The sequence below is a fragment of the Phyllostomus discolor genome, chromosome 8 (genome assembly GCF_004126475.2).
Source record: "Phyllostomus discolor isolate MPI-MPIP mPhyDis1 chromosome 8, mPhyDis1.pri.v3, whole genome shotgun sequence".
Taxonomy (NCBI): Eukaryota; Metazoa; Chordata; class Mammalia; order Chiroptera; family Phyllostomidae; genus Phyllostomus; species Phyllostomus discolor.
Window position 1 is genome coordinate 113267533 of NC_040910.2, and position 27054 is coordinate 113294586.

General features: G+C 65.0%; 1 protein-coding gene and 1 long non-coding RNA gene across 6 annotated transcripts in view; both read right to left on the bottom strand.

The window, feature by feature from the left end:
• Window positions 1-409: 409 nt before the first annotated feature.
• LOC118502262 lies at window positions 410-782 on the bottom strand. Its single transcript, XR_004904977.1, has 2 exons — window positions 731-782; window positions 410-626 (listed from the first exon to the last, which is right to left on the bottom strand). It is a non-coding gene; the product is annotated as an uncharacterized LOC118502262 (long non-coding RNA).
• A 248-nt stretch (window positions 783-1030) lies between these two features.
• Window positions 1031-27054, bottom strand: part of TBC1D16 (TBC1 domain family member 16) — a 55935-nt gene continuing 29911 nt past the window's right edge. For 2 of the 5 annotated variants that reach the window (XM_028522011.2, XM_036034228.1), the window contains exons 4-12: window positions 11458-11619; window positions 10348-10495; window positions 9320-9487; window positions 8702-8850; window positions 8091-8225; window positions 7197-7383; window positions 5262-5441; window positions 2763-2909; window positions 1031-2355 (exon numbers count right to left, since the gene is read on the bottom strand). In XM_028522011.2, the coding sequence (XP_028377812.1) occupies window positions 2107-2355; window positions 2763-2909; window positions 5262-5441; window positions 7197-7383; window positions 8091-8225; window positions 8702-8850; window positions 9320-9487; window positions 10348-10495; window positions 11458-11619 (1525 nt within the window). In that variant the 3' untranslated portion in view covers window positions 1031-2106. The remainder of the gene's footprint in view (window positions 2356-2762; window positions 2910-5261; window positions 5442-7196; window positions 7384-8090; window positions 8226-8701; window positions 8851-9319; window positions 9488-10347; window positions 10496-11457; window positions 11620-27054) is intronic. The other 3 variants (XM_028522012.2, XM_036034229.1, XM_036034230.1) reach the window with 3 other exon arrangements.

Genomic DNA, 27054 nt, shown 5'->3' on the forward strand with positions numbered 1-27054 from the left:
ACCTTGTGGCTCACTTTGGCCAGGGGGACGGCAGCCGGCGTGGCTTCCGCCGAGGCTCAGGGAGGCTCGCATCTCTGCCTCGGCCCAAGGTAGCCGGCAGGACAGGTGCGGAGACTCGGAGCAGAGCCGGGTCTGACCTCGACTCTGGCGGGCACCCCTCCGGGGCTCCACAGCAGGCTGACCCCCGACACGGCAGCGGCCCAGCCTAGCCCACGGGCCCCAGATGCGCGTGGCAGACAGGTGCATGCAGAGTGAGGCCCCCAGGCGCTGGGGCTGCTCAGCAGCGCGGCTGTGGCCCCGGGGGGCTGATGCCGTGATCGTGGGGACGCGGTTTCCAGGGGAAACACCAGAAGTGTGGTGCCTCGTTGACGTCACCCAACCCCACCATGAATCGGGGACCCGTGTGGAACAGCGGCAAGGTGGAGGAGAGGGCCACCCCCGCCCAGCCGGGACCCCTGCCGCCGGGCCAGCATGGTCAGCACCCCAAGGTCTGGGCACCGGTGGGGACCCACGATGGTCTCCCCAAAAGGTTCTTGGGCGGAGGGACCAGGAACTTGGAAGGACCAGTCTGTTTGCCTGGGGGCGGACCTGGGCTCAGGTCGCAGAGTTGGAGAGGAGGCTGCTCACTGCCCCTTCCTGCGGGAACCTTCCCCCTTCCTGCTGGAACCTTCCTCCTTCCTGCTGGAACCTTCCTCCTTCCTGCGGGAACCTTCCCCCTTCCTGCTGGAACCTTCCCCCTTCCTGCTGGAACCTTCCTCCTTCCTGCTGGAACCTTCCTCCTTCCTGCTGGAACCTTCCCCCTTCCTGCTGGAACCTTCCTCCTTCCCGCTGGAACCTTCCTCCTTCCTGCTGGAACCTTCCCCCTTCCTGCGGGAACCTTCCTCCTTCTCGCTGAAACGCTGGCTGGGAAGCTCTCAGGTGGGGCTGTGGCCCCGTGACCTCACGTCACGGTGCCTCCTCCCCAGAAGAGCGGCTGGAGGGTTCGGGTGCCCTCACTCCCAGCTGTCCAGGAAGTGGCGTTCCATGCACATGGCCTGGCCTGCCCACGTCCCAGCCTCACGGAGGAGGGAGGGCTGGCTGGGGGGGCCTGCCTCCTCCCCGGAAGCGGAGGGGCCTGGACCGTGGGCGTCTCTCCTGTGGTCCCCCCTGCATCCCACCACCTCACCACCTTCAAGTGCCTCTGTCCTGGTCGGTCTGCGACTGCACTAACCCTAGCCCCCAACGTGCCGATTCTCTCGAGGGCTTTGCACACGCGCGTGTACACACACCCCTCACCCATCCGGCGCCCCCAACCCCCCGTTTGCCACATTTGGTGAAGTTGACCTTAACATCGAAGAACCTCACATAGAAATTCCTCAACACGGGAGGAAGCCACCATTGCCAGCGCCTCTTGGCTCAGCTCACGGGCAGGTGGCTCGCTTCACACTCCAGGGTGTCCAATGTCTGCACGGACCGCGTGCGTGGAAGCCCCCAGCTTCTCACCCCCCCCACGGACCACACCTCCCTATCCTGAAACCAGTCCGTCATTTTTCCTGTGGGGGCAGGTGTCTTCACATCGGGGCTGCCTCCCCCGCTGGACAAGCTGCGGGAAATGGCTGGCTGGCGCGGGGAGCCAGGCCAGGCCGAGAGGTGTGTCCAGCTCACCCCGAAGTGTCTGGGGCTGGAGGGGACCCCTCCCCTTGCTGCTGCATCCACGGACGCTGGTGGGTGAACCGGACCCGCTTTTCCTGTCCCTGCTGGGCAGCGCCCCGCATCTGTGTGTGAACGGGGTCGGGGGACACCCTGGGCCTCCCTGGGGTGCATCGGAGGAGGGCGCCACGAGGAGCCAGCCCACTGCGTCTCCGGGCGGAGGGGCTGTGCGTTCCGGTCCCACTGTTTCCCCGGAGCCGGCTCTTCTCTGGGTGGCTGTCGGGACTTCCTTCTCTCGCCCCCGGACTCTGCTTCCGCCGTCAGTATGAAAGTTGTCCCCCTCACGTCGCCCGAAGGTGTTCTCCTCACGTTTCAACCATCCCCCGTCCCATCCACGCCCATCCCCACCCCTCCCACATGCTCGGGACCCGCGATGAGGTCCCCTGGACCCTCCTCATCTGGCGCCAGGGGCCCGACCTATCTGCGGAAGGCAAACCCTTCCCGGGGCGTCTTCGGGCCCTTCTTGCATTCCCCGGGGGCCTTGGGCGAGGGCGGCTCCACTGTGCCCCCGTAGGGACAGCTCTCCGACCCCAGGTGGTGGCCCGTGCACTCCACGGCGGGTATGTAGCCGCTGTCCCACATGCCGGGCCCGCACAGCTTACACAGGTCGTGCAGGCTGCAGGGGACCCGGGGCAGGAGGCGGAACTGGTAGAGCAAACTCCTCGCCTGTGGACAGAAAGGACCGGGGACGGGCCATGAGGAGAGTGAGGGGACAGCTGGCGGCCCAAGAGCACGCGCAGCCATGGCTCCCACCTGCGGGCGCCCCAGGCTCCCCCCAGCCTGCCTCTGCCTTCCTGGCTCTGGGCTGCGTGTGGGGTGCCCCACGGGGGGGAACGGGTCTAATGCCCCCGGTCATCTGTTCAGTCCCGCGGGGAGTGAGGCTCTAGGGGCACGGCCACGTGGGCGATGGTGCTGAGGAGCCTGCAGGCTGGCCCAGGCCACGGCCACCGGTGCTGATGGCCGGGCCCAGGTGGGGAGCTCCCTGCACCTGGGGCCTGGGGTCTAGGTGGGGCCTGAGCTCTACTACTGAGGGGGTGGGGCCTGTCGGTTCGGGGGCGGGGCCAGCCGCTCACCTTGCGGAGCACCAGCTCCCCGTTCATGTGCATGGCCAGGTTTCCGAAGTGCAGGAGCATCTGGTCGGTGGCCAGCTGCTGCTCGATGACGTCATCCCCATAGATGGCCACGATGGCCACGCAGATGAAGAGGTGGAAGTAATCCGTCTGAGGGGCATGGGGGGCGGGGTTCAGATCGGGCCCCTGGCCCGGCCGGGCCGGGATGGGGGGCCCTGGCTGCAGGCGGGGCCGAGTTCGGGGGTGCAGGCGTGGCCACACGCCCTCGTCTGTCCTCAGTTCCCCAGCCTGCAAGGGCCAGTGCCAGGGCCCGTGACAGTCAGCACCCACAGGCCACTGTGACACCCAAGGGGACAACATAGGCCCTGGCCTCCCATGCGTTTCTGGGACACTCCTGGGGGGCCCTGTGGGTGCTCGCTGTCTGGGGATCACAGAACACCCTTCCTCTGAAGGCAGGCGGGTGCTCGTTCGGACGTAGGTGACAGTCTTCAGCCACAGCGGGTGTGGAGGCCGGGGCAACGAGCCAGTAAGAAGGGGCCTGTGGCGGCCACCCACCAAACACTCAGGCCCATCGTCCCCCCCCACCCCCGGCCCAGGGATGACTCTCAGGCTTGCTGCTGAGAAAGGGGGAGGAAGGTCCTCACGGAGCGAGCCCCCAGCCCCCTGCTGGTCCCCCCCCTCCTCCGAGGAGTGGCAATGCCGGCCCACTGCAGGAAGCCTGCACTTGATCTTGACCCCGGTGCATCCTGCCTGCTCCGCGGGCCCGGACGCTCTGCGGGCGTGTGGGCTTTGATTCCAGTGCGTTTCCGGGAGCAGAGGAAGGACGAGGAGCTCCGGGAAGCCCGTGTTTAGTCTCCCGGTGCCGACTGCCCAGCCAGACGGGCCAGGGACCCACACCGGGCCAGGTGGAGCCCGCGGTGCGGGCGGGCTGTCGTCACGGCCGCAGATGCCTCATGAGCCCCGGAGAGGTCACCCCCCGGCGGCCGGCCCGTCCCCGGAACTGCCCACTACCGTCTCCTGTGGGCTCAGATCGCGCCTGCCTCCTGCGGCTGCGTGAACTCCGGCGGGCGGGGGAAGACAGCAGAGGGTTCCAGGAAGGGGGGTGTCGGCCCCTCTCAGAGAGGACGGACGGTGGAGTGGAAAGGGCACCACTCGCCCACAATCCGGCTGGACACCAGGGCAGGACCAGCTGCGGGCCTGGGGCACGGCCCCGGGCGGTCTGGCCCCCGAGGCCAGCGAGCAGCACAGGCTCAGCACAGAGCCGTTCTCTCTCGGGGGTCACCGCCTAAACCGTTAAAGGCACTGCGGAAGGTGACCCCCACCCGGAGCTCACCCCTGATGAAGGGTTGTGCCCCCACTACCCTAATTGGATCAGAGAGAGGAGCCAATGTGGCTAAATTTTGTCCAAAGTCTGACAATGATGTGAACTTGATTGGTGTACCTCAAGCCAAGAGAGATGTCCCAGGGGCTGGGGGGATGGGGGGCCTCCCCTGGGAATTTTTACTGGGGGACGGTGAGGGAGTCTCGGTGAGAAACAGCCCCGCCTCTTGGGTGGAGCTCAGGGTTTACTGATAACATCAGCCCAAACAGAATGCATGGCCGGCGGCCGCGTTGGCGGCAGAGAGGCCGAGCGAAGCAGGCGTGATCAGGGGAAAACATGCGGCGGGTCTGGACCGCCCTGGCCGGAGCTGGTCCTGACGGGGCGGGGTGGGGGGGGCATCGCCCCGAACCTACGGGTGGAGCTGGCGGGCACCCCACCGGTCCCCGTGGGTCGTGGAGTCCAAGCTGCGAGGGCAGCCGCAGTGGGGGCGGGGCGCACAGAGAGGGCCCCGGCCCCTCCCGAGGCGTCAAACGTCAAACCCGTTCCGTGTTAAAGGCTGACGGATGGGAAGGGACTCGCCTACCCTCCAGCATCGTCAGCTCGTCGCTCGTTTGGGCGTTAAAGCCCTGTGACAGGGTCAGCACTGGGCTCCCGGGGGACTTGCCGGGGAGACGTTGAGCGCCGGGGGCCGCAGGGGGAAATCGCCCTGACTGTGGCGGGGGGCCTGGGCGCTCTGGTGGGGAAGCGGGGCTGCGGCCCGTTCTCCCCGAGCCGTCCCGAGGGCAGAAGGTGGGTGGGCACCTGCTCCCGCTCGCGGACACCAGCCTCCCGGGCTGCGGGGGTGGGCCTGCCTGGCCCCGGACATGTCCTTCACGCTGATTGGATGTGACAGTGGCGAGCTGCGCGCCGGAAGGCAGTAATGAGGGCGGCCAGCGGGTGGCTCGCCTCGGTGTCAGCTCCTTGGGAGGTGGGCTGCAGGTCTGCAGCCAGCGCGGCGGGGCGGAGGGGGGGCGGCGGCAGCGTGAGGGGCCCACCTGGGGCTTTCAGCGGAGGGCCCCCCCCCCCAGGAGGTGCACGGTTACGCTGGCCCTCGGCCCCCCCAGGAAGGCGGGGCGAGGGATGGCGACGCCCACTCCGGGGCCCGGTCCTGGCGGCCCCTCCCCTCGGCGGCGCCCGCTCACCTGGTAGTGGGCCCAGCAGGCCTCCCAGACGCGCAGCGCCTCGGCTTCGGGGAACTCTCGCTTGAAGCAGAGCAGCAGCCAGCGGTGGCAGAACAGCATCTGCAGGCCGTCCTCGCCCAGCGAGGCCAGGTGCTGGTAGAAGCGCGGGTGCATCAGCCGCAGCAGCTCCCGCAGGTACAGCTGCGGTGAAGCAGACCCACCGAGTCAGCCCCCCGGGCCCGGGCCGCTGCCCCCGGGCCCTCCTCGACCGCCCCGCCCTGGAACACCGCCCGAGTGCCGCCAAGCACCAGGCCACTGGGGGCAGTGTCTGCACCTGCTCACTTCGAACCCACCCCCACCTTTGCCCGTTTACCCCGGACTGGAGACCGTGCCGGGGGCCGTGCTGTGGCCCAGGTGGACAGCCGGCTGACCAGAGCTCTGTGCTGGGAAGACCCCCCCCCCCAGGCGGCAGCCACCCTGGGGGGTGGGGCTGATTCTGACACCCCCTCCTTCCTGGGAACCCAGGGCCCGACCGCCTTCCACTCAGACCTTGAAGTCCCATCATGCCCTGGGGCTGACACAGAGCAGAGCCCCAGGACACGCCAGTCCTGCCCTTGAGGTCCCCACCCCGGGACGTGGGACGTGATTATGGCTGTTTGCAGCAGCGTCTGGCTGGGGCCGCTGACCTCGCCAGCGCCACTGGAAAATCAGTCTCCAGTGGCTAACAGGTCACGGGGCCACGTGCTTCCCAAGTGCGCCGGGGCCAGTGGCGTCAGACCCGGTAACTGGCTCCCCAGGTTCCACGGAAACCTGACCTCACACTGTAGCAGAGAGGGGAGCCTGGCGGGCCGGCGTCACATCACGGGCTCTCGGGATCACAGCGGCAGGGCTTGGGGGCGGGGCTCAGTGACTCACTGGCCCCTCCCACACAGGCAGCCCTTCCTCCCGCTCCCCAGAGACAGGACCCGGCCTACGGGCCTGGCAGGAACTGATCCTGCGGGTCCATCCCCACTGGGCACTTTCTCCCACCCTCGGCCCACGGCAGGGTCAGGCCCGTAAATGTGGCTGAGCCCTCCTCACACAGGTGCCCCTTAGCCCCCACCCATGTGCCCTCGCCGTCCTGTCCACACCCCCCTGCTCCCAGCCACCCTGGCTCAGACCCTCTGCTCTGTCCTCCTCTCCCAGGCGCAGAGTTCAGTGGCCCCCAATGGGCACTTGACAGGTCACCCGAGCCCCACTGCTCGCGACACCCATGGCCCAACGTGACCTGGCGACGCAGGGCCACTGCCCAGGACTCGCTGGGCAGCCAAGTCTCGGCCGCATCAGGGGCCTGACCCCTGCGCAGTGGAGTCGACCTGCCCACCTGCCTTACTCCCCATCGGTATCCCCCACCCCACCCCCTCTGGCTCCCAGCACCCTCCCCTCCCTGTCCGCTCTCTCCACAACTGGGGAGCCAAGGCCGTACCCCAGTTCCTGCCAGCGGCGAGGACTTGGAACCCCCAGGTGCCTTCTCGGGCTTTGCCTGCCCCCCACCCCCAGCATCCAGTGCTGCCTGCCCTGTGCGGGTCACAGGAGGCCGTGGAGCAAAGGCCACTGCCCGGGCTCTGCAGGGAAGGCCGGTGCCCTTGGGAGGGAGTGTGTGACCACTGTCCAGTGGGCCTCAGGGTGGCTTCAGGAGCCCTGGGGACCCGGGGCTGGGCTGCCGCGTGCAGGTGAGAGCCACCAGGGAGGGCCCCGTGCCGCCCAGCCTCTGAGCCTGCTGGGAATGTGGGGTGGGGGGTGAGAGCAGGCACCCTGGGACCGGGGAGCAGCAGGCGGCCCTTCCCCAGAGGCCCCCGGCTAAGCCCCCGCACCCCATCAACGGCACCCGCCCCCGGCTTTCCTGCTGACCCACAGCAGCCACGCTGCACGCAGCCGACAAGACCACCCCACGCACGTCCCCAAAGGCAGCCTCACCAGCTGCTTCTCCATGTCCTCATCCCGAGGGGAGCTGACGAAGATCGTGTTCTGCATCAGGCCCACAAAGCACCAGAAGGTGTCCGATTCGTCCAGGACCTCGGCCAGGATGGGCGCCACCAGGTCCGACATGCCCTGGGAGTAGCCGATGGCCGGGTTGTACACCGCGTAGTTCAACAGGATCCTCCTGGCGGCGCGGCCCAGAGAGCAGGTGGTCCGTGAGGGTGACCACGACACACCCACCCTCGCTGTCCTGACAGTGGCATGTTGCCTGGGGCCCACAGAACCCCGGGCTGGAGACCCCAGGCTGCCCAAACCCCTGTCCTTCGCCTCGACCCCAGGGGCACCGTCTCCAAGCCTCAGGAAGGGTAACGGCCTGCAATTAGCCACTCACCGGCCGGCCTCGAGTGAGTGGGGGGAGGCGGGGAGAGCGCAGGACTGATTTCCTTAACGGTCGGCTGCCTGTGACAAAGGGGGGGTCGGCAGGCACATTTTTATGGGCTGCTAATTTTGTGCAATTATTTGTCAGGCAGCAGCAGAATGTCAGAGATGCCGGCCCCCGCGTGGTGTGGCTTTATCGCCCGGAGGACCACCCACTGGGGGACACTCAGGCAGGCTCTGCCCTAGTTCTTGTGAGCCCAGCAAGGCCAAGCAAGGCCCAGGTGGACGCCCAGGGGGTGGTGGCTTTGCCGGCACCCTTGGGAGAGACCTGCGGGCTTCCCCAGGACACTATGGCCGCGGGGGCTGGGGGAAGCCGTCTAAAGTACCTAAAGATTCTCGGCCTCTGGGGTGACTGTACGAATCCCCTCCCTGCTCAGGAGCTGCAGTCAAGCATCCTCTCCCAAAGGGTCACCCGAGGCCGGAGGGGTACGGGGTGGCGGGGGGGGGGCGCACCTCATGCGCTCCACGTTGGGATTGCCTTCGCCGCGGAAGAACTGGTTGCTGCGATCCGTCCGCACCACGTCCTTGTCCACCGTGAACTGCACGTTCCGCCAGAACGCCCTGTGCTCTTCCGGGGCCATGGAGAGCCTGCGCCCGCCGCCGGCGCCCACCGGGGTCAGCGACTGGCACGCGCACTCCCTCCCTCCCCACCCCCACCCTGGATGGGAACTGGGGACCCTCCCTCTGGTCTCCCTGCTGACTCCGGGGAAGGGGTAGGAGTCCCCAAGGCAATGCCCAGCACAAGCGTGGCCCCAAGAGGGGAGCTGACCGCAGCCCAGGGACTTACCAGGCCCAGATGGACCTCAGCCGTCCTGGCTTCCGCTGGGCCCCTGAGCTGCCCCCAACCCCGCCCCCCAACCCCCCAGCGCCTGGCCAATTCTGCTGAAAAGAATGCTAAAACTGTGACATGTGAGCCAAAGGGGGCCTGGGCTAATGACGGCAATCACGGTCTGGGGAGAACATTCTGGAAAGAGACGGTGGGGACGGCTCGCAGAACCCGTCGACGCTGACTTGCCCCTCCCGTCGCCTTTCCGAGGGCCCCTCCCCCGCGCTCGGGCGGCTACCTTTTCTGCTGGATCTCGGCGTACTCCCTCCGCTTCTGCGCCCGCAGCGCCTCTCTCTCCTCCGACGTGGACTCGTGGCTGTAATACCGCAGCAGGAAGGGCCAGACCTCCCCCCGGATCGACACATCAATGCCGCCGAAGAAAATGGCCTGGAGGAAGCGGCCGCGGTTGGGGAGGGGCCGGCAGAGGGCCGCTCCGAGCGCCCCCCCAGCCCGGGAGGGCGGTGTTTTCGTGGCTTGGCTGCGCCTTCTGACAACTGATGCCTTGATTCGGCGGCCGCAATTTGCACTTGTTTGGAAGGGGAAAGTGCGGGCCCTCCATTCCCATACAGGACGCAGCCAGGCTCATTTCAATGTCAATGCCCCCCCGGGGTGGCGCTCGGGGAACGTGTGGTTCCCACGTCACGGCCTAATCCGCGGGTTTGGACGGGCTGCATTTCACCGCGCGCTCTTCCAGACGGGCGGAGGCGGGACCCCCGCACCCCGCGAAGGCGAAGGAGGCTGGGATTGCTACCTCGGGCGTGCTCCGCAAGGGAGGGGACCAGCCCCGCCCAGGTGGCCCCGCCCCGCCGAGGTGGCCCCGCCCCCGGGCCCGGCTCCACCCTGCGGGCGGCCTCACCTTGCGTAGCTTGTACTCTTCCTCCACCTGGCCCAGCTCGTTCAGGTGGCGCAGCCAGGCGGAGACGTCCAGCCTGCGGTACATGCTCTCCTCGGGGTGCGTCTCGGAGGAGGGCAGTTTGGGGCGTCGGATGGAGAACTTCATGCACGTCTTCTCGTCGGCGACCTGCTGGACAGGGGGGCAGGGGAGAGATGAGTGCGCAACCCCGGGGGGCCAGGCCCGCGATGCTCTTGGGGGAGGAGGGGGGCGCTGGGAAAGCCGCTCCCATTCTCCTGAAGGGAGAGAGGGGCCTCTCCCTTGCACGCAAACCCCTGGGTGGCAGCCGTCATCACACGCAATTAAAATGAAAATACCTTCATCTTCCACACGTTGCTTCCCCGGCCCCCGCCTGGCTCCCTGGCTGGCTGGCTCCCACCCACCGCCTGCCCCCGCCCCCCACTCTCCCTCGACCCCCAGCCGCAAAATGGAATTAATGCCTCGTTGGGCCCAACTTCCCTCTGTCTCTGCCGGAAGGGCCTGCAATAAATTACATGTGATTGGCCGCGTACAAAGGGGTCGCTGTTCGGCGGGCGCGGAGCCCGCCTGTCAGGCTGTCTCCACGGGCAGTCACGAATCCAGGGCAAAACTGCAGCTGACATTTAATTCAGAAATCAAAGGTTGTTCGGTGTCGGGAAAAGCCAGGCTACTGTAATAAGGGAAGCCAGCAGGAGGCTCGGTGGGAAGGAGGGGGGGTTTTCCAGCCGGCCCCATTTCTAATAAGCACATACAGCATCTTAAACAGATAATTAAAGAGCGCTTATTACATTCGTATGGAGCCTGAGCAAAATATGGCGGGAAGCCTTGTCAAAACAGGACTTTCCGAGCGCAAGGCGCTGGCATCACAGGCAGCCCTGGGCACTTGTTTCCAACCCGGAGCGGCTGCCCCATCGGCCCCCGGCACCCTCGGTGGGTCGCAGCCCACCGCCAGGCCTCGGGCGGGAGCAGGGAGCGCGGACCCTGCCGGAGGTGGGCGGGGCCTCGGCGCCTACCTGGTCTCGGAGGTGGGTCTCGGCGCAGTACTTCCACTGCTGGAACACGTCCGCCAGCTTGTCCAGGCCGCCGCGGTGGAAGTGCAGCACCTTGTACTGGCTCTCCCGGCTGGCCACCACCAGCTGGCCGCTGGTGCAGGCCTCGTCGCTGGGCGGCCATCGCAGAGGGGGGAGGAGAAGGGGTGGACGTGTAAACACGGGCTTTTATTTCCAAGTCTAATCAGAGGCCACTATCACCGACCTCAGAGGCAGGAAACAGGAAGTCCCTGTGGCGTTTGGCTGCTGGCCCGAGAGGGGGACCGAGTCCGGCCCCCGCAGAGGCCAGCACCCCTTTGCTGACGAAGGCAAAACAGCTCGCTCCCTGCTGGGGAGGCAGGGACGCAGGGCTGGCCTCGTTAGCTCCCCAGGGGGCCAGCCCGAGAGAGGTCTCATGTGCAGCCCCTTCTCTTCGGGAGTGGGGGGTGGGGCAGGGCGGATTCTGTCCGCGGAATCAGATGTTGAATCCAGGTGGGCGGCAGGCAGCCAGCCAGCCAGCCTCCTCCCGAGCTCCCTCCAGCAGGCCTGGGTGGCCCCCTGGGGGACCTCCTGGGAAATCACCGCCAGCCAGGGCCACCAGCTGACCTTGGCAGCCCTGGCCTGAGAGGCCCCAGTGCCGCTCTGGGTGTGCAAACCCGCTGGGGTGACACTCCCGCTTCTGCTGAAGGTCTGTGCTTGGTGCCATCTTGTGGCCGGGCCGCCCTGCCTCTCAGGAGGGATCTGAGGCGGCTACCGGGCGGGCAGGACAGTCACAGGGACATCCCAGAAGAAAGGGCGCCTCCCCCCAGAAAGCCCAGAGCAGCTGGGTGGGAGGTGGGGCAGCCTGAAGCGACCGCCGGGTGGGCTGGTCCCCCCACCCCTCCCGCCAGGGTCCCAAACAAAAGCTGGCCATCGCCACCCTGACCGACGGCGGATGCATGAGTTTGGGAGCCACCCCGACCCACTTCCTGTGCGGCTGCCGCCGTGGGTCCCGCTGCTGATGACATCATGATGCCAGCACCCCCCCCCGCCCAGGGCCACTGCCCACGGGCCCGCCGCGCCCAGGCCCGCCTGCCGCGGGCCGCCGGCTCTCACCTGAAGAAGAGGCGCAGGGAGTGCATATGCCCCAGGTCCACGCGGAAGACGCCGCAGATCTGCTCCAGGGCGCGCGCCCGCTGCGGCTCGTCCCAGCGCGGCGCCTGCAGGAGGCCGCTGCCGTCCGGGAACTGCAGCTGGGCGTCCACGCTGGAGGGGGAGCTGGGGGAGCAGGTCGTGGGATGGCCGCCTGTGTCTCTGTCCTCGAGGCCCAGGGGGAGGGGCGGGGGGGGGGGGCGCGAGGCGGCCGTCGAAACACGCCCGCCAGGCTCAGGCGCTCACAGACACGGCCAGGCACCCGCCAATGACCGCGCACGAGTCACACCCAGCGGCGGCGTTCACGGGCGGTCCAATCCCGTTCCGCCTCGTGACAGTAAGCTCATGCTGACCAGTCTTTGCTGTGTGACCTTAGGCGAGTTGCCAAGCCTCTCTGAACCTTTGTTTCCCCCTTTGCAAAGTGAGGAAAATAACTGGATGTTGTGTCGACTAGAGGGCTGTGGAGTGGCCACTGTGGCCCCCTGCCCTTGGGGCCTTTTCCTGGCCGTCTCAGACAGCACAGGGCTTCTGTGAGGGCGCCAGCTGGCTCCCTGCATCCCTGAGAAAACACTGGTTCAGTTAGGAAACGTTTGGGGTATTAATACTATTCATGCTAATAGTGAACATGTATTAAACACTCAGTATGGGCCTGGCCCTGGGTCAGCCACTCCTCATGTGCTGTGGCCGTCCTCACAATAACCGTAGGAAATGAATAGTGTTACCCCCCCACACACACACACACTGCACAAAACAGGAACCGAGGTCCAGAGAGGCTGAGGAACTTCCCCAAGGTCACACAGCCAGCAGGTGGTGGAGCTGGGATTTGAACCCCAGCTCTGTGGCCCATGCCCTCACCAGCATTATCTTGTGGCTCCTAACTCTGAAGTTCAGCAACACAACCCCATTTATCCTGCGTTAATTAGAAGATGCACAGATCCGTTCAGAGCCCCGGATGTAGCCTGCTTTATTATGTGGGTTCGGCCACACCACAGGCTGAGTGTGGTCTCTCGGGAGTTCGTGAACCTCGGTCAGAGCGAAGGCAATCTCCCACGGGGGACGGCAGCCCAGCGTCTGAGGAGACAGGGCTGCTGTCCCCGTGCCTTGCTGTCCTGTCTCCGCCCAGAGCGACAGTGCCGGAGGGGACGGACCCCAGGCCCCTCCGCCCCTGTGGGCACCACGTCTCTGCATGAAGCTGCGCCCGGGTCGCCTGCGCGCCGTCCCTCACAACTCGGGGACGTCCCGGCCGGCAGAGGCCGCCTGTCTAGGGTCCCAGCAGCAGCTTCTGGAACAACACCAGGCCCGGCGTGCGGGCCCGGGCGGCTTTTCTTCCCGCCCTGCCTCGAGGTGTGGGCCCAGCCGCACCCCGAGGGCGCCCGGGCTGGCGGAGGAAAGAGACTGGGGGCGGGCGGACAGGGAGTCGGGCGGGAAGGTCGGCAGATCAGCTGAACCACGGCGGCTGCAGGGCGAACACGCCCCAAAAGGCCGAGGGAGGGGCTCACTGCCTTCCCTCAGGGACCCTGCCCGGGCTTCGCCAGGGGATCACTGTGCAAAACGAGGCAAGCTGCAGGTCGGTCTGAGGACGGCCCCCCACCAGGCCGCGTCACACGGAGTTTTGTGATCCGCTCGCTGCACGGCGAGGCCTTGGTGGTGGCGGCCGGGGGGCCCGTGCTCAGCGTGTTTCCCACCGGCTGGCCCGTGCTGGGCTCACCTCCAAACCCAGCTGGAGAGGGGCCCTCAAAGGGTGGCATTATTTCCAGCCTCTCCCCCCAGCCCCCGCCCCCACCACTCCTCGAGCACCCAGCACCACCCTCCAAGGCCGGCACCCCCTTCCCAGCAGGCAGTGCCTGCGCGCCCCCGTGGGGCAGGCCTGGGGTTCCAGAAACCGGATCCAGGACGGAGACTCCCTCAGACAGGCCTGGGCGAAAACCCCTGGTCTGAGGCCGTGGCCGGGGGGACTGGTCCCTGGCCCCTGGCCCCTGGCCCCTGGTGGGGAAGGAGCCCGGGAGAGACAGAGAGACAGAGCAACGGCCCCCCACACGCCTCCCTGCAGCAACTTGCCTGCAGGCAGAAGGCTGCTTAAGCCCTTCCCAGCTCCTTAGGGGGAAATTATTTACATGAATTAATTGACTGATGAATTCATTCAGGACACCGTGTCGGGGACCTGCGGCCTGGTTTCCCCAGGTTCACCCCGGCGCAAAGCTGACGGCACCTCGGTTGTCCGCTCCCACGACCTGTCATGCCGGGTGGCTGCTCGGCCAGCTGGGCCCTCTAGGAGGATGACCCGTGTGCCCCTCAGGACCGGCTGCCTCGGGGTCAGGGCCATATCTTGGTGCCACCCCCACCCCCGGGCTCCTAGTACAGGCAGGCGTTCGAGACCCATGCCTGGGATGGAAACGTAAACCTCTGAGGATCTTGGAGTTAGAGGAAAAAAAATCATAAGAAAATAAAACTTCAGGAAAATGGAAATATATGCAGTTTCAATTTTTTTTAAATCTTTTTCCACATGTGGAGCGATTTGGTGTTAGAAATAGTCACACGTGCTGCATGCAATCTGGTGTGTCCATGGAATTATTATGTGTGGCGCATGAAAGTTAAAAGGATGGTTTATGTAGGTAATAACTCCGGACGCGCTGCAAGAAAAATGCTTTGTAGTTAAAGCTACAAGATGCGAAACTTAAAAACGCGGCGTGTTTCCGGGTTTTTGTCCTCTTCTGAGGGTCACCGAAACGCAGCAACGGAAACAGAAGGGCAAGCCGGCACCAGTACGGGAGACGGAGCAGCCCAGTTCTCCCTCCCTCGGAACCGGCGCGGGGGCCGGCCCGGAGCCCGGCCCAGGCTCGGGGACCAGAACCGGCCACAGAGTCCTTGCAACTCAACCAGGTCCAGCGTGCGGTCCGCCTGTGCGCTGGCGAATCCAGGCGGGCCGGGCAGTGGCCGTGGTGTGAGGGACATTCTGTGAGCCCCAGGGCGGCCTCAAGAAGCCGGCATCCGCAGACGCCGGGAGAGACTCAGCGGCCAGTCGGCATCGGAGCCCCTGCAGCCTGGACAGAGGCCGTCTCAGACCCTCCGCCCCCGGCCCCCCGGCCCCCGGCCGCTCCAGGAGCCTGAGCAAGCACCCGGCACAACAGCAGATCCGCCGGCAAATAAAAGGTGGTTGCTTTAAGCTGCAACATTTGAAGTCGCTTGTTACGCAGCAATAGATAGCTGGTACACGTAGGCAGTGTCTGCTTTCAGAGAAAGCCGGAGTGGGGAGGAAGACACCTCCAAAGTGACCGAGTTGTGGTTCTCAAGGTCGGAGAGACTTTGGGGCCAGATTTTAACATTTGCAAATAACCCAATGTATCAATTCATTTTTCTTCGTCCTGAGACTTTTGAGTCAGCTGAACAATAAGTGGACAGAACTCCGGTGGCAAACCCCAGACGGTGGCCTCAGTTAAATTAGCAATCGATTCACTCATGCAAATGACTTCCCCCTGAGGAGCTGGACTGGGGCTCAAGCAGACTTCCTGCTGTCTCTCTGTCTCTCCCTCTCTCTGTCTCTCTGGAGCTCCTTCCCCGCCAGGGACCAGGGACCAGGGACCAGTCCTCCCAGCCACAGCCTTGGAATAGGGGTCTTCCCATCACGAGTCTGTCCGAGTGAGTCTCCGTCCTGGATCCAGTTTCTGGAACCCCTGGCCTGCCCTTGGGGGCCAGCAGGCACAGTGTGCTGGGAAGGGCGTGCTGGTGTTGGAGGGTGGTGCTGGGTGCCCGAGGCATGGTGGGTGGGGGTTGGGGAGACGGGATGGAAACAATGTCACCCTTTGGTGGCCCCTCATAACTGCCAGAACTTGGAAGCAACCAAGATGCCCGTCTGCAGGCGAGTGGCGAGGCCAGCCATGGCACACCCAGACGACAGACTTCCCTGCTCAGCGCCGGAAGGAGCTGAGCCGCCAAGCCCCGAAAAGACTCGGGAGGAACTTTAAACGCGCACGCCCAGGTGAAGGCAGCGGGTCTGGGGAGGGTGCGCACTCCGCCTGACGCTCTGGGAAAGGCGAAGCTGTGGGGGCAGGAAAGACGGGTGCCTGCAGGCGTGTGGGGGCTGGGGGGGGGAGCAGGTGCAGCGCAGAGGGTGCGTAGGGCCCTGAGACCCCCCCCCGTGTGACCCTGCAGTGGTGGGGCCATGTCCCCCCGCATTTCTCCACACCCACAGCATGCACAGCACCGGCCTGAGCCCAGTGCCCACCGGGGGCTCGGGGTGACGGTGCCGTACGGATGAAGGTGCGTTCACGGCCGCGCATGCACCACCTGGGGGGCGGGGGGTGGGGGGAGGCTGTGCAGGTGTGGGGGCGGGAGGGCGTGGGAAGTCTGCACCCTCTGCTCGGTTTTGCTGTGAACCCGAAACTGCTCCGAAAGAGTCACGTCTGTTCAAAGGAAACAAAAGTGAAAGAACACAGAGATGGCAAGGATTGATGTCCTCAGTGTGAAAAAAGTATATGCAGCTCAAAGAGAGGAAGACGGGTGCCCGACAGAGAAAGGGACAAGGACGAGCAGAGCCAACCCCTGCAGACTAGACCCCAACAACCAGGGAGGCCTCCGCGTCCAGAGAAGGGCGACAGACGGGGACGGAAACCACGTACCACTTTGGGGGAGACCCGTGATCCTGGCGGTGACTTTAAAAATCACAAAATCGTGAACCAAAGCGTCGCAGGTTTGATTCCCAGTCAGGGCACACACCTTGGTTGTGGGCCAGGTCCCCAGTGGGGGGCCAGGTGAGAGTCAACTACACATTGATATTTCTCTCTCTCCCTCCCTTCCCCTCTCCCTAAAAATAAATAAATAAAATTTAAAAAATAAAGTTTCTTTTAAAAAAGGCTTAAAATGCTTATTATACATTTTGACCCTTTACTTTCATGTCTAGGTATTGATCCCAGGAAAATAACCAGGTTTGTCCATGAAAAATACGCACGATTTGCTGCAGACAAAGCGCCTGACACTCATTCATGATAACAACAGTCAGCTGGTGAGAAAGAAGGGAGCCCCTCGAACCCATAAAGGGTGCCCACAAACACGCTCCAGTTCCCACGTGCTCCGTGGGGGGGGGGGGGGCACTGAGCAGCTTCCCTCTGCGTCGGGAGGAGGCGAGGACGGCCGCCCTCCCTGAGGCCGCTCGTGATGAGCCGTGGAGGGCAAGAACAGGAAATGAAATGCGTGCAGGTTGGGGGAGAAGAGGTGAAACCGTCCCTCTGTAAACAGCGCGATGTCACTGTCCACGGGAGAAACCCCAGGGAGCTCACAGGACACCCCCTGGAGCAAATGCATGCATTCAGCCAGACTGCAGGACCACAGGGTAATGTGCAAACGTCAGTGGTATTTTAAAGGACTAACAGCACACAACTGGGAAATGTGATAACATTTTTAAATTTCATTATGGTAGCAAAAAAAAAAAAAACAACCCTACATGAAATCCTTAGAAATAAGTGTGACATATGACACCCAAGACCTTTCTATAGAGAAGCACAGTTCCTGGCAGAGAGCAATGAAAGGGAGCCCAAGCGGCCGGAGCCGGCACCGCGTCCCCGGAGCCCAGCGGCCGACGCGGGGAGCAGGGTGGTCTTGCCCAGAGCATCTGAGTATTGGACACAGGGTCCCCTCAGAATGCCGGCAGGCCTCGGGGCAGGGAGTCAAGACTGACCAGCAGACTCCAAAATTCATATGTGGATGAAAATTTCCCAGAGTAAGCAATGCAAATGTTTTTTAAAAGGAGGAAAGTTGGAGGATGTACTTGATTTCGGGACATTACATACCTTCAGTGACAAGGCTGCTTGGTGTTGGTAAAAAAAGGTAAGACTTTTAAATCAATGGAACCGAACGGAGAGCCCAGAAACAGACAAATACGAACAGCTGGTTATGGACAAAGACACAGCGGAGAAAGGGCGGTTTCCCGTGATGGTGTTCCAGTGGCCGGGTGTCTGCGTGGGGAACAGTAACCCCCCCCCCCCACGTTATACACAGAAATGACCTGGATCGCAGACCTCGATGGGATACCGAAGCCACGCATTCTGAAAGAATCCGCAAGCAAAAAAACTTGTTGACCTTAGAAGAGGCCCAGATTCCCTACAACACAAAAAGCGCAGACCATGAAAGAAATGATGAATGAGCTAAGCAGGAAGAGGAAAACGCTCGTCTTGGAAACAGAGCGGCGAGGAAACGAAGGCGGGGAGCAGGGCCGGGGAGACGCCGACCCTCCCCACGTGTGCGCGCACGCCCGGTAGCGGACGCGTGTCCGTGGAACGCACGGGAGCCCCTCCCCTCCAGCGGCGCTGTTAGACTGAGCTTTCTTAGGCGCAACACCAAAAGGGTGGCCCGGAAAAGGAGAGAACCGATCGGCTGGGTGATCTGGCCTTGGGGGAAATGGAAAACTCCTGTCCTCCAAAGACGCCGGTAAGGAAACAGAAAGACGAGCCACACACGGAGCGGGAAAAGATGTTCGAGAAGCGCCTCTGGTGGGGAGCCTGCGTCCGGGACAGAGGAAGGAAGGACATTCCGATCTCAGCAGCGAGGAAACCAAGAACGTGATCTAAAAACCGGCGACAGATTTGAAAAGACGCTTCACCAAACCAGGTGGCGGACAGACATGACCTCACCGGGTGTGAGAGAGATGCAAGTGGGACCCACCGCAGCGCACGGATATGTTTCGAATATGATGCCTTTCGATACCTCGTACGGATACAGGAAGAGAGAAGGCCACCACGGGAAGACAGGTCGCGGTGACACGCACTTGGGTGTTTCAGTACCTGAAGCACAAATGACCCATCGGGCACGGATGGGGGGTGTCTGCACCTTCAGCACAGGGCACGGGCGGCTGCGCCCCGCCCCCGGCTGGTGCTGCTTCCGAGGGTTCCCCACCTCGGCTGGGCCTCAGTCTGCATCCGTGCAAGGGGGTGCCCAGGGGAGGGGACACGTGCAGGGACCTGGCAGAGCAGAGCAGAGCAGGACCGGCCTGGTCAACCCGGCCATCACCCTTGGCTACTGGACAGTCAGTCCCTGGGGAGACGTCCTGGGCCTTCCAACGCGCCCGTCACCCCCGTCACTCCTGGCACGTCAGGCTCCAGAGTCCCCGCTGCTCCCGACCCCGGCCACCCCCTGGCCCTCAGCTCTGGCGTGTCCCCGTCCGTCACCTCCCCTGCCCCCTCTGCTCTTACCTCTGGGCCCCGCCGAGCCCTCCCTGAGCGAGGGGTCGGAGGACATGGGACTTCAGGGAGTCCCTGTCCCAGCCCATGTTCCCTGCACCCTGACCCAGGGGACCTCTCCGGGGCCTTGTTAAGTAGAGGAGGAAGATGGGGTGGGGCTGTGGCCTCCACCTCTGGGTCTCTGACTTCCACCGACAGGGAGCACCCCCCTTCCCCACACCTCACCCCCACCCTGAGCCCTTCCCCAGCATCTGTGCTGCCAGCGGATGGGCACGCCCTCCCCAGGGAGGGAGGGAGGGTGCCACGGCCGTGTCTGTACTCTCGCCCCGCAGGGACGCAGGTGGATGACGGGGTCACTTCTGTCTGTGCGAGGGAGGTGATGGGCTCCACTTCCGGGACCTCCTCCGGCGCTCAAACCCCAGTGGTTTCTGAAACGCTACTAAGCTGACGGGTCCAAGTAAAACTGCAGTCGCGGCTGCCGGAATGAACGGCGCGCGTGTGCGCGCACGCACGCAGCGCTGGACCAACCCGCCCGCTGGGCTGGACGCGGCCTGCTTCCCGCGGACCGCGGGGCGGAGGTCCGGGCGGGCTGGCTCTCGGAGCACCAGGGGCGCACGCAGTCAGTGAGCCCGGCCAGGGCGCTAAGCCTGGGCCGTGGAGCCCTTTTCACCAACAATGTGCGTGTTACACGCTTTCCGAGACCTCGAATGGAGTGGTCAGGGCAAAGGCCCCCAAGACTCCGTCATCCCAGCCCCCAAAACCTGCGGTTGCGGAGCTCGGAGGTGTCATCAGCCGCGGGTGCAGGCGGGCGGCCGCGCGGAGCAGGGCATAAATCACAGCTCTCCCCGCCTGCAGCCCGGCGCTGTGCCGAGCGCGGGGGACAGCGCCCCACCCGGCGATCGGCTCGGCCACACGTCCCTGACGCCGCGGGAGCTCGCACAGCGCTAATTATGGAAGGTGTAAATCACGGGAGGAAGAGAGCAGGCACATTATTCAGGTTTATTACCCACACAATTTAGGAAAAGATAACCAGGCCAGCCCCGGCTTCTCTGCCGCGCGGGGAGGGTGCGGGGCGCGCGAGAACGCTCCGCCTGCGGGAGGAGAGGCCCCCGCATCCTCTGGGCGCTGTTTTTATTTTCACTTTTTTTTTCCTGCCTCAAAGAGAACGACGTGGTCGGATTTCTGAGTAAAAGGAAGAGCGGTTTTACTTGAGCAGCCGGGCTGCGTTCCCGGGTCTCCGCGCGGCTGCCTCTCACGGGTTTCTAGCTGCTGAGCAGGTAGGTTCTGGCTGCCCCCGGAGGCCGCGGCTCTCCCGCCTTAACAAGATCACCGGGCGCCATTCATTACGGGCTGGAGACTCTGACGGCAGGGATCATTTGTTTCTCTTTTTCCCTGAAGGCGTGTGCAAATATGCTTGGAGGCTGAGGGATGCCGCGCACGTCTAATAAATAAAGCAAAATAATTAATAGCACCGGCAGCCTAGAGACCACGCCTAGCTGCTGCGGATCCGGGCCACCAAGAGCCCTCCGCTCCGCTCCATTCCCGGCCGGCCGCGTCCTCCAACCGCCCCGCCGCCGAGAAGACCCCCGCTAAGAGAGCCTTCCGGACCCAGGGGGAGCCAGAGCCGACCTGCACCTTCCCCCAGATGTCACAGGAATTCCACGCACATACGAAGGGGTATTTCTAAAGGGAGGTGCTCTCCCTAGCTGTGCGTGCCTGGCCCGTTCTCGGGCGGACCTGGGAGGCGTCGTGGGACCAAGAGAAAGAATGAGGAGCAGCCCCCGTTCGGGCCAGAGTGGGCCCCGGACAGAGGCCGGCCCTCCCGTGAGCCGCCCTGGTGACTCCCTGGCCTGGCAGAGGAAGCCAGGGCCAGCGGGCGGGTGCGTGGTAGGTTCACACCTGCCCGCAACGCCCGGCTGAGGTTACCAACTCGGGGCTCCCCAGGGCGAGCCCCAACCCGGTGAGTGACCTGCTCCAGCTGGTCACGTGAGCCTCCGGATGGGGAAGCGGCAACCTCAGCCCCGGAGAAGGAAGAGGCGGGTGGGCGGGCAGGGCGGAGAGGGGACGCCTGGGTGAGAGCCACCGGTGGGCTTCCCGGGGGGCCGGCACAACGCATGGCCACCCCGGGGCTGTTTGGCGGGAGGCAGCTCGGCCTGGGGGGGGGGGGGGGTCGTCCGCCCACTGAAGAGGCGCCACGTTGCCCGTGTGGTTTTTCTGCAGAAACACCTGGCGTGGACCACCAGCGCTGAACGGCTACCCCACAGTCTGATGGGCCCCTGTCCCGGCGGGGGGTTACCGGGAGCGGGAAGGGCCTCTGTCCTCCTCCTCCACACGCCTTTTGGGGACCTTCACAGCCATCGAAAAGCCCGCCCTGTCTACAGGGCCAGCAGAGAGCGAGGCCAAGGGAGGGAACTAAGCAACTAGGAGCCGGATTCGTGGGGACGGGTGCCGACCGGTGGGGACCGGTGCGGACCGGCATGGACCGCCAAGGACCAGTGGACGAGGCCCAGGTCCACTGTGGTCCCCTGCAAGTTTCTTACCGCCAAATGCAGGACACCCTCGGGTCTGCCTGACCCCACCGTGGGTGCCAGCCCCTCCCGGCCCCCTCCGGCTCCCGAGTGGCCACCACTGGTGGCAGGGGCGTGGTTGACGGGACCCCCAGGTCCCTGACACGTCCCTAGGCTCTGTAGAAACAGAGTTGTCACAACCCAGGCTGGCTGGTGGCTTCCCAGTGTTCCTGGTGACGTTCCCCCCAGGCGACTCAAAAATGGGATGAACGCTAATAATAATTTGACTAAATTTAGGTGTCCCCCTCAGGCATCTGATTAAATTCCATCAGCTCCTTCTCGGGTTCGCTGTGCCCAAGTGCGGTTTCTCTCTCCGCTTCGAAGCGAGGGCTCTGACCACCCAAGGGGCCCGCAAAAACCCCGCCGGACAGGCTGGAGCGCCCCTCCCCGGAGGGACGAGGAAACGGGGACAGGCTCTCGGGGGCCGGCAGGGGGCTGGGTGACCAGAGGCCTGTCCAGAGGAGCAGCCGGTGGTGGCAGAAGCACCTTAGAGATAAAGTGCCACTTGGTGCATCGTCCTAACAAGGACACGGGGACTCGGAGAAGCAAGGCGGACGGAGGAGGGCGTGGCTGGAAGCCAGGACCTTCTGGGTCCCGAGCTGTGGGCGTGGCGCGCTCCGGGGCGTGGTCCCAGGCTCCGCCACTCCCGCCCGCCGGGAACCGCCTTGGGAGCCCCCTGCGGCAGACAGGCGGGCCCCAAACGGCCACTCCAACCGTGCCAGCCGGGACTTTCAGAGGGCCCTCCCGGGACTGCCCGAACCTGTGCTTGCCCATCACCCCCGGTCCCTGCAGGCTGGGAGGGGAGCCACACCCTGGGCTTAGTGAGGGCGTCCCCGTAGCCAGATGGCTGGTCACTAACCCGGTGAGGATGGGCTCAGAAAGCTCTTCTGCCCACCAGCCGGGCTCGGCATCCCACCTGGAGCTCCCGGACCCCCTGACCACCATGCGAGTGTCCGACCTCGGGGCCGGTCGAAGGGACGGAGACGCCAGAGCGCCATGAGCGGCAGATCCCGGGGCGGGGGCACATCCTCTGTCTCCCGGCGACCACCAACTCGTCTCCGAAGGGGGTGGGACACTGGAGGGGGCTTTGGGGACCCGCCAAGGGGGGCTAACGCCCTTTCTCTCTCTCATTCGCTCCTCTAAGAAATCAGAGACCCCAGGAGGCTAATGGGCTGAGGCCGCAGACTCCCCGGAAGAAGCGGAGCGAATCAGCACAGCCACACAGTGCGGGGGGAGGGGGGGGGGATGCAAATGAGCCTGGGTCTCTAGCTGGTGTGTCCGAAACGGACTTATTTCCAAACGGGGTTGGGGGGTGCGGACCAGGCGCCCCCTCCCGCCCGAGGCAGCGTGCACAGCCGGATCTCTGCCCTCCCCACCAGCTCGTTTCAGTTGGGAAGCGCCCCATCGCACACCCAGATGCTCAGCCGCACGTGAGGTGACACAACTGTCCGCCCCCCCCATCAGTGTGGAAATCCCGCACACGGCTGTGTCATGGCTGGGTCCATCCGGGGACCGCGTCCAGGCCTCTGTCTGGTCCGTACGTCCGGTTGGCCACCCCTCATTTTAACGGCCACCTCCGGTCCCCAAGGGTATGCACGAACCTCTGTGCAGGCACGCGCTTGTGCATCAAACTTCAGCACACCCGTGTTCGTGCCTTCTCGCACACCCGTGAGTCTGTCGGCGTTAGATCTGCATCGCCCCAGCCCCGACACTGGTGGCCATTCTGCAGACACACCAGCTTGGGGGAAATTGGGGGTTGCGCGCAGGTGGGAGACAGCAGGCTGGGACCCACGCGCTCCGGCGGCGGCGGGAGGGGAAGCTGGCCCGGCGCCCGCAGGAAACAGTCGGCGCGTCTCCGGCCGCCGGGCTCCCACCCGCCCCGGTGGGCCCCCCAAGGGGTGGGCACCGAAGGGCCAACACGGCAGCCCTGCTCCCCGACGGGGACCCTGAGAAGGAACCCAAGGGCGAGCCAGAAGGCACGGGCCGTCTGGAGAGTCGTGGCCACACGGGGTGCCGCGTGGCCGTCGAGAGAAGTGGGCGCCCGCGGCTGCATCACGGAGGGTCGTGAAGGGCGGTGACGTGTCCCTGGTGCTCACGGCCACACGAAACTGGCGGCGTGCTGCTGGGAAGGGCGCACATGTGTGGGCAGCCTGCCCCGGAGCCAGGAAGTGACGCGCTCGGCATCCCGCAGAGCGGCGTCTTCCGGAGACCGGATTCTGGGGCCGAGGTGGGGTGGGGGGGTGTGGGGGGCTGTGTGTGGGGTGGGGGGCTGTGGCCCTGTCAGCCCCCGTCCGCGGAGGTGAGCCACGCACTGGGCCTGGGGTTGCTGCCGTGCCGCGCGGCTCCTCCGTCTCACATGCATCTCCACATACATCAGAGGGAGCAGAATCCGGGATTGTGTTTTTAAGACAATCAGGACACCCGGCCCCGGCTGGCGTAGCTCAGTGGATTGAGCGCGGGCTGTGAACCAGTGTCGCAGGTTCGATTCCCAGTCAGGGTACATGCCTGGGTTGCAGGCCACAGCCCCCAGCAACCGCACATTGATGTTTCTCTCTCTTTCTCCCTCCCTTCCCTCTCTAAAAAAAATAAATAAATAAAATCTTAAAAAAAAAAAAAAAAAGAAAATCAGGACACCGAACAGCGTGTCCACAACTTGGTCACACAGCCGAGGCGTCGGACGCAGAACGAAGACATCGGAACAACAGCACACCAGCGGCCGAAGCCGGAGGAAACGGCCCCGGTGTTCGCGATGGCCGGCTGGGGGGCGGGCCTGGGTAGCGGGTCACCCCTTTGGCCTCTCGTCTTTTCCCTACTTTCCAAAATCCCCGTGGTGGGGAGCTGTTGCTTTGATCATTAAAAAGGAAAACAACCCCCCATCCTGAAACACATCAAGGGTGAAAACAAACAAACAAGAACCAGGCGGAGCAGAGCCCTGCCCTCGGCCAGCACAACGTTACCTGAGCAAACCGGTTGCGAACGGGAAACGAAACCAGGAGGCCCGGTGGCCACACCCGCGTCCATCCTCGGACGGCAGGGAAACAGAGTCCCTCCCTCTGCCCCCCTCACCTTCCCGGGCACCCCCCCGGCTTCCTCCTGCTCCCCCCCACGACCCACGCTGGGCCACCCACCCCTGTGGCCCAAGGCCGCTGGGGCAAATCACCATGCACCAGGAGCTTAAAGCACAGAATTTATTCGGTCCCGGTTCTGGAGGCCAGGGGTCCAAAACCCAGGGGTCCGAGGGGCCGGGCCCCCCCCCCAGAGGTCCCGGGAGGGCCCTTCCTGCCTCCTCCAGGGTCAGGTGGCCGCTGACGCCCTCGGCGTCCCTGGGCTTGCAGAGCGGTCACTCTGTCACCCTGAGGTCAGCCTCCTCGCCTGGTGGCCTTCTCCATGCCATTGGCCCCTTTCTGTCCCTCATAAGGACGCTCGCTGGATTGGGGCCCGCCCGCATCCAGGGTGGCCGTGACCCTCAGTCACCCCTGCAGAGACCCTTCCCCGTGGGGTCCCGCTCTGAGGTTCTGGGGGGACGGTGTGATTTTGGGGGGGCACTGTTCAACCCAGTGCAGACACGTAGGAAGACAAGTCTGACTGATTTTTAAGACGGGGACGTGGGAAGTGCATGGGAGGCGGAGTGGCCACTCTGAGTCCAGTCAGACCACTCAGGGGGCTTCACGCACCGGTCCTGGAGGGACCGGCCTCCACTCTCAGAGGGGACAGCTCCCGGGGACGTGGGCCAGTCCCTCTCGTGGGCCGTTCTCCGGCCCTTCCCCTCGCCCCACCAGGGAACGCCCGCCCCAGGCCCCCAGGCCGCCGCGCTGAGTCAGACGGGAGGGGGTGCACGGACGTGGGATGGGCCCCCTCTGCCTCCCGCCCCCCATCAGCAGCTGCTGCGCGTTGACCCCGTCCGCTCCCACACGGGCCTCGCCCGCCCGCCCGCCCGCCACGGGGCTGAACGCTCCCCAGCAGCTAATGAACTTTCTGTGTGAAGCCCTCTCTGATTGCTCGGTCTCCCCCTCCGGCCCGGGCCCCCGGGGACACACAGCTGTCGTTGGGCGCGGGTCCCGCTCCCCCGGACTCACAGGCACAGCCTCCAGCCCCGCGACACCCTGCCCATCGAGACCGGAGAGGTCGAGGGGAACCAAATTAGGAGCCCCCCCTGCCCCCACCCCCGCCAAACTTGCTTGGTGAAGCTTCATGTAAATGGGAAGCAAAAAGGTTATAGAAAACAATGTTTCCCCACGAATGTCTGGGCTGCGGGAACGGCTGATTTCTTCCTTGAAACGTTCCGACCGGGACCTGAGGCTGCTCTGACGGCCCCGGCACCTGCCATCCATGAAGAGGCCGTCGGGAAACGCAGGCGGCTGGTGAGTCCACGCGGAAGCCAGCATGGCGGCCCCACGCACGGGAGGCGGGCGGTGGGTCCCCACCCCCCCGCCGTGGCCAGAGCCGTCACTCCCTCTGCGTTCTGGCCCCGACCTCGCATTTCCCGGGTGCACAGGGCACCGGCTCCGTGTCTCGGGTTCCCTCGGTACACGCAAGGGCATCTCTGACCGCCCCCCGAGACCGGGGCCACTCTGGGCCTCACCGCGGCGGGGGTTTCACAGACCCCATTTTCAGATGCTCTGCCCCCACCCGGAAGGTGCCCCGGTGAAGTCTCCCCCCCAAAGCCCTTCTCATCTGAAAAGACAGACGGGAGGGGAGAAAAGCCACCTCAGAAAGCGGAGGCCCAGGGTGGGGACTCGGGGCCTGGAAGGATGACCAGGGAGGAGTGTGTCCGCCGGGCGCCCCGACGCCCAGCTCTTGGCTCCTGTTCAGGGAACGGGTTCAGTCCAGGGCCTCAGGCCCCACTGGGTCTCCCGCTCGCCAGGAAAGGCCTGACAAACCGGACCCTGCAGGAGGCCTCGCTGAGCCCTGCGTCCTGTGTCTTCCGCGGGGACGTCCCCGTCGGGCCAACAACAGGAAGGTCGGGTTGAGGGAGAAGCCTGCAGCCAGACCCGGGTCTGAGGCCCTTCCCCGGGCAGGCTGGGCAGGCTGGGGTGGGGGGCCCCGGGGCCATCCAGGCACAGCTTGGGCTGCATTTGTCATGGCCTCAGGAAGGAGCCGGACTTGAGGCCAGCTGTCCCCTCGCATCCTGTGGTCCCCACTGCTGCGTCCCCGGCGCCCTGCCTGCAGCAGCCCGGGAGCAGAGCCATCTGGGATGTGTCTTGTGTCCACGCAGGGCCCTGGACAGGAGGTGGGGCCAGGCTCCTCCATCACAGGCAACAGGGGGCCAGGGCCAGGGCCAGGGCCAGGGCCAGGGCCGGCCGGGGCCGTGGCCAGCCTCACTGCCCAGGCAGACCGGGACCTGTGGCCAGGAGCAGGCATCGGGGACCCCTGTGCGGCCGTGGCCCCCACCCCGGCCCCCCCCGGGGGAAGTGCCCCAGCATAGCTTTCTCTGTGTGTGGGGGGGGGCGGGGAGTGCTTCTTTGAGGATGGCTATTTTTAAAACAGAATAAACAGGCGTCTGGTGACCAGGAATGGTTACTCTCTCAGACAACGAGGCAGGGGTGGGGGGAGGGACCTCGGGGAGCAAGGTCGCTCCTGGATTTGTGACTGCAGCCTCGCTGCTGGAGCCTCGCCCCCGCCCCCGGAGAGCCCTGGGCGCTGCCACTTCTCGCTTCTCGGGCAAAGGGCGTGTGGGGAGAGCCAGGCGGTTTCGAGTAGAGGGGGCGGGGCCCCTCCCACAGCGGCGGGCTGCGGGCGGGCAGGGCCTGTCCTTCCCGAGAGCGCGGGAGGCACGTGGGCTCGCCCCCCCCCCCATAAGCTGGTGCGGAATCTGAGGGGAACAG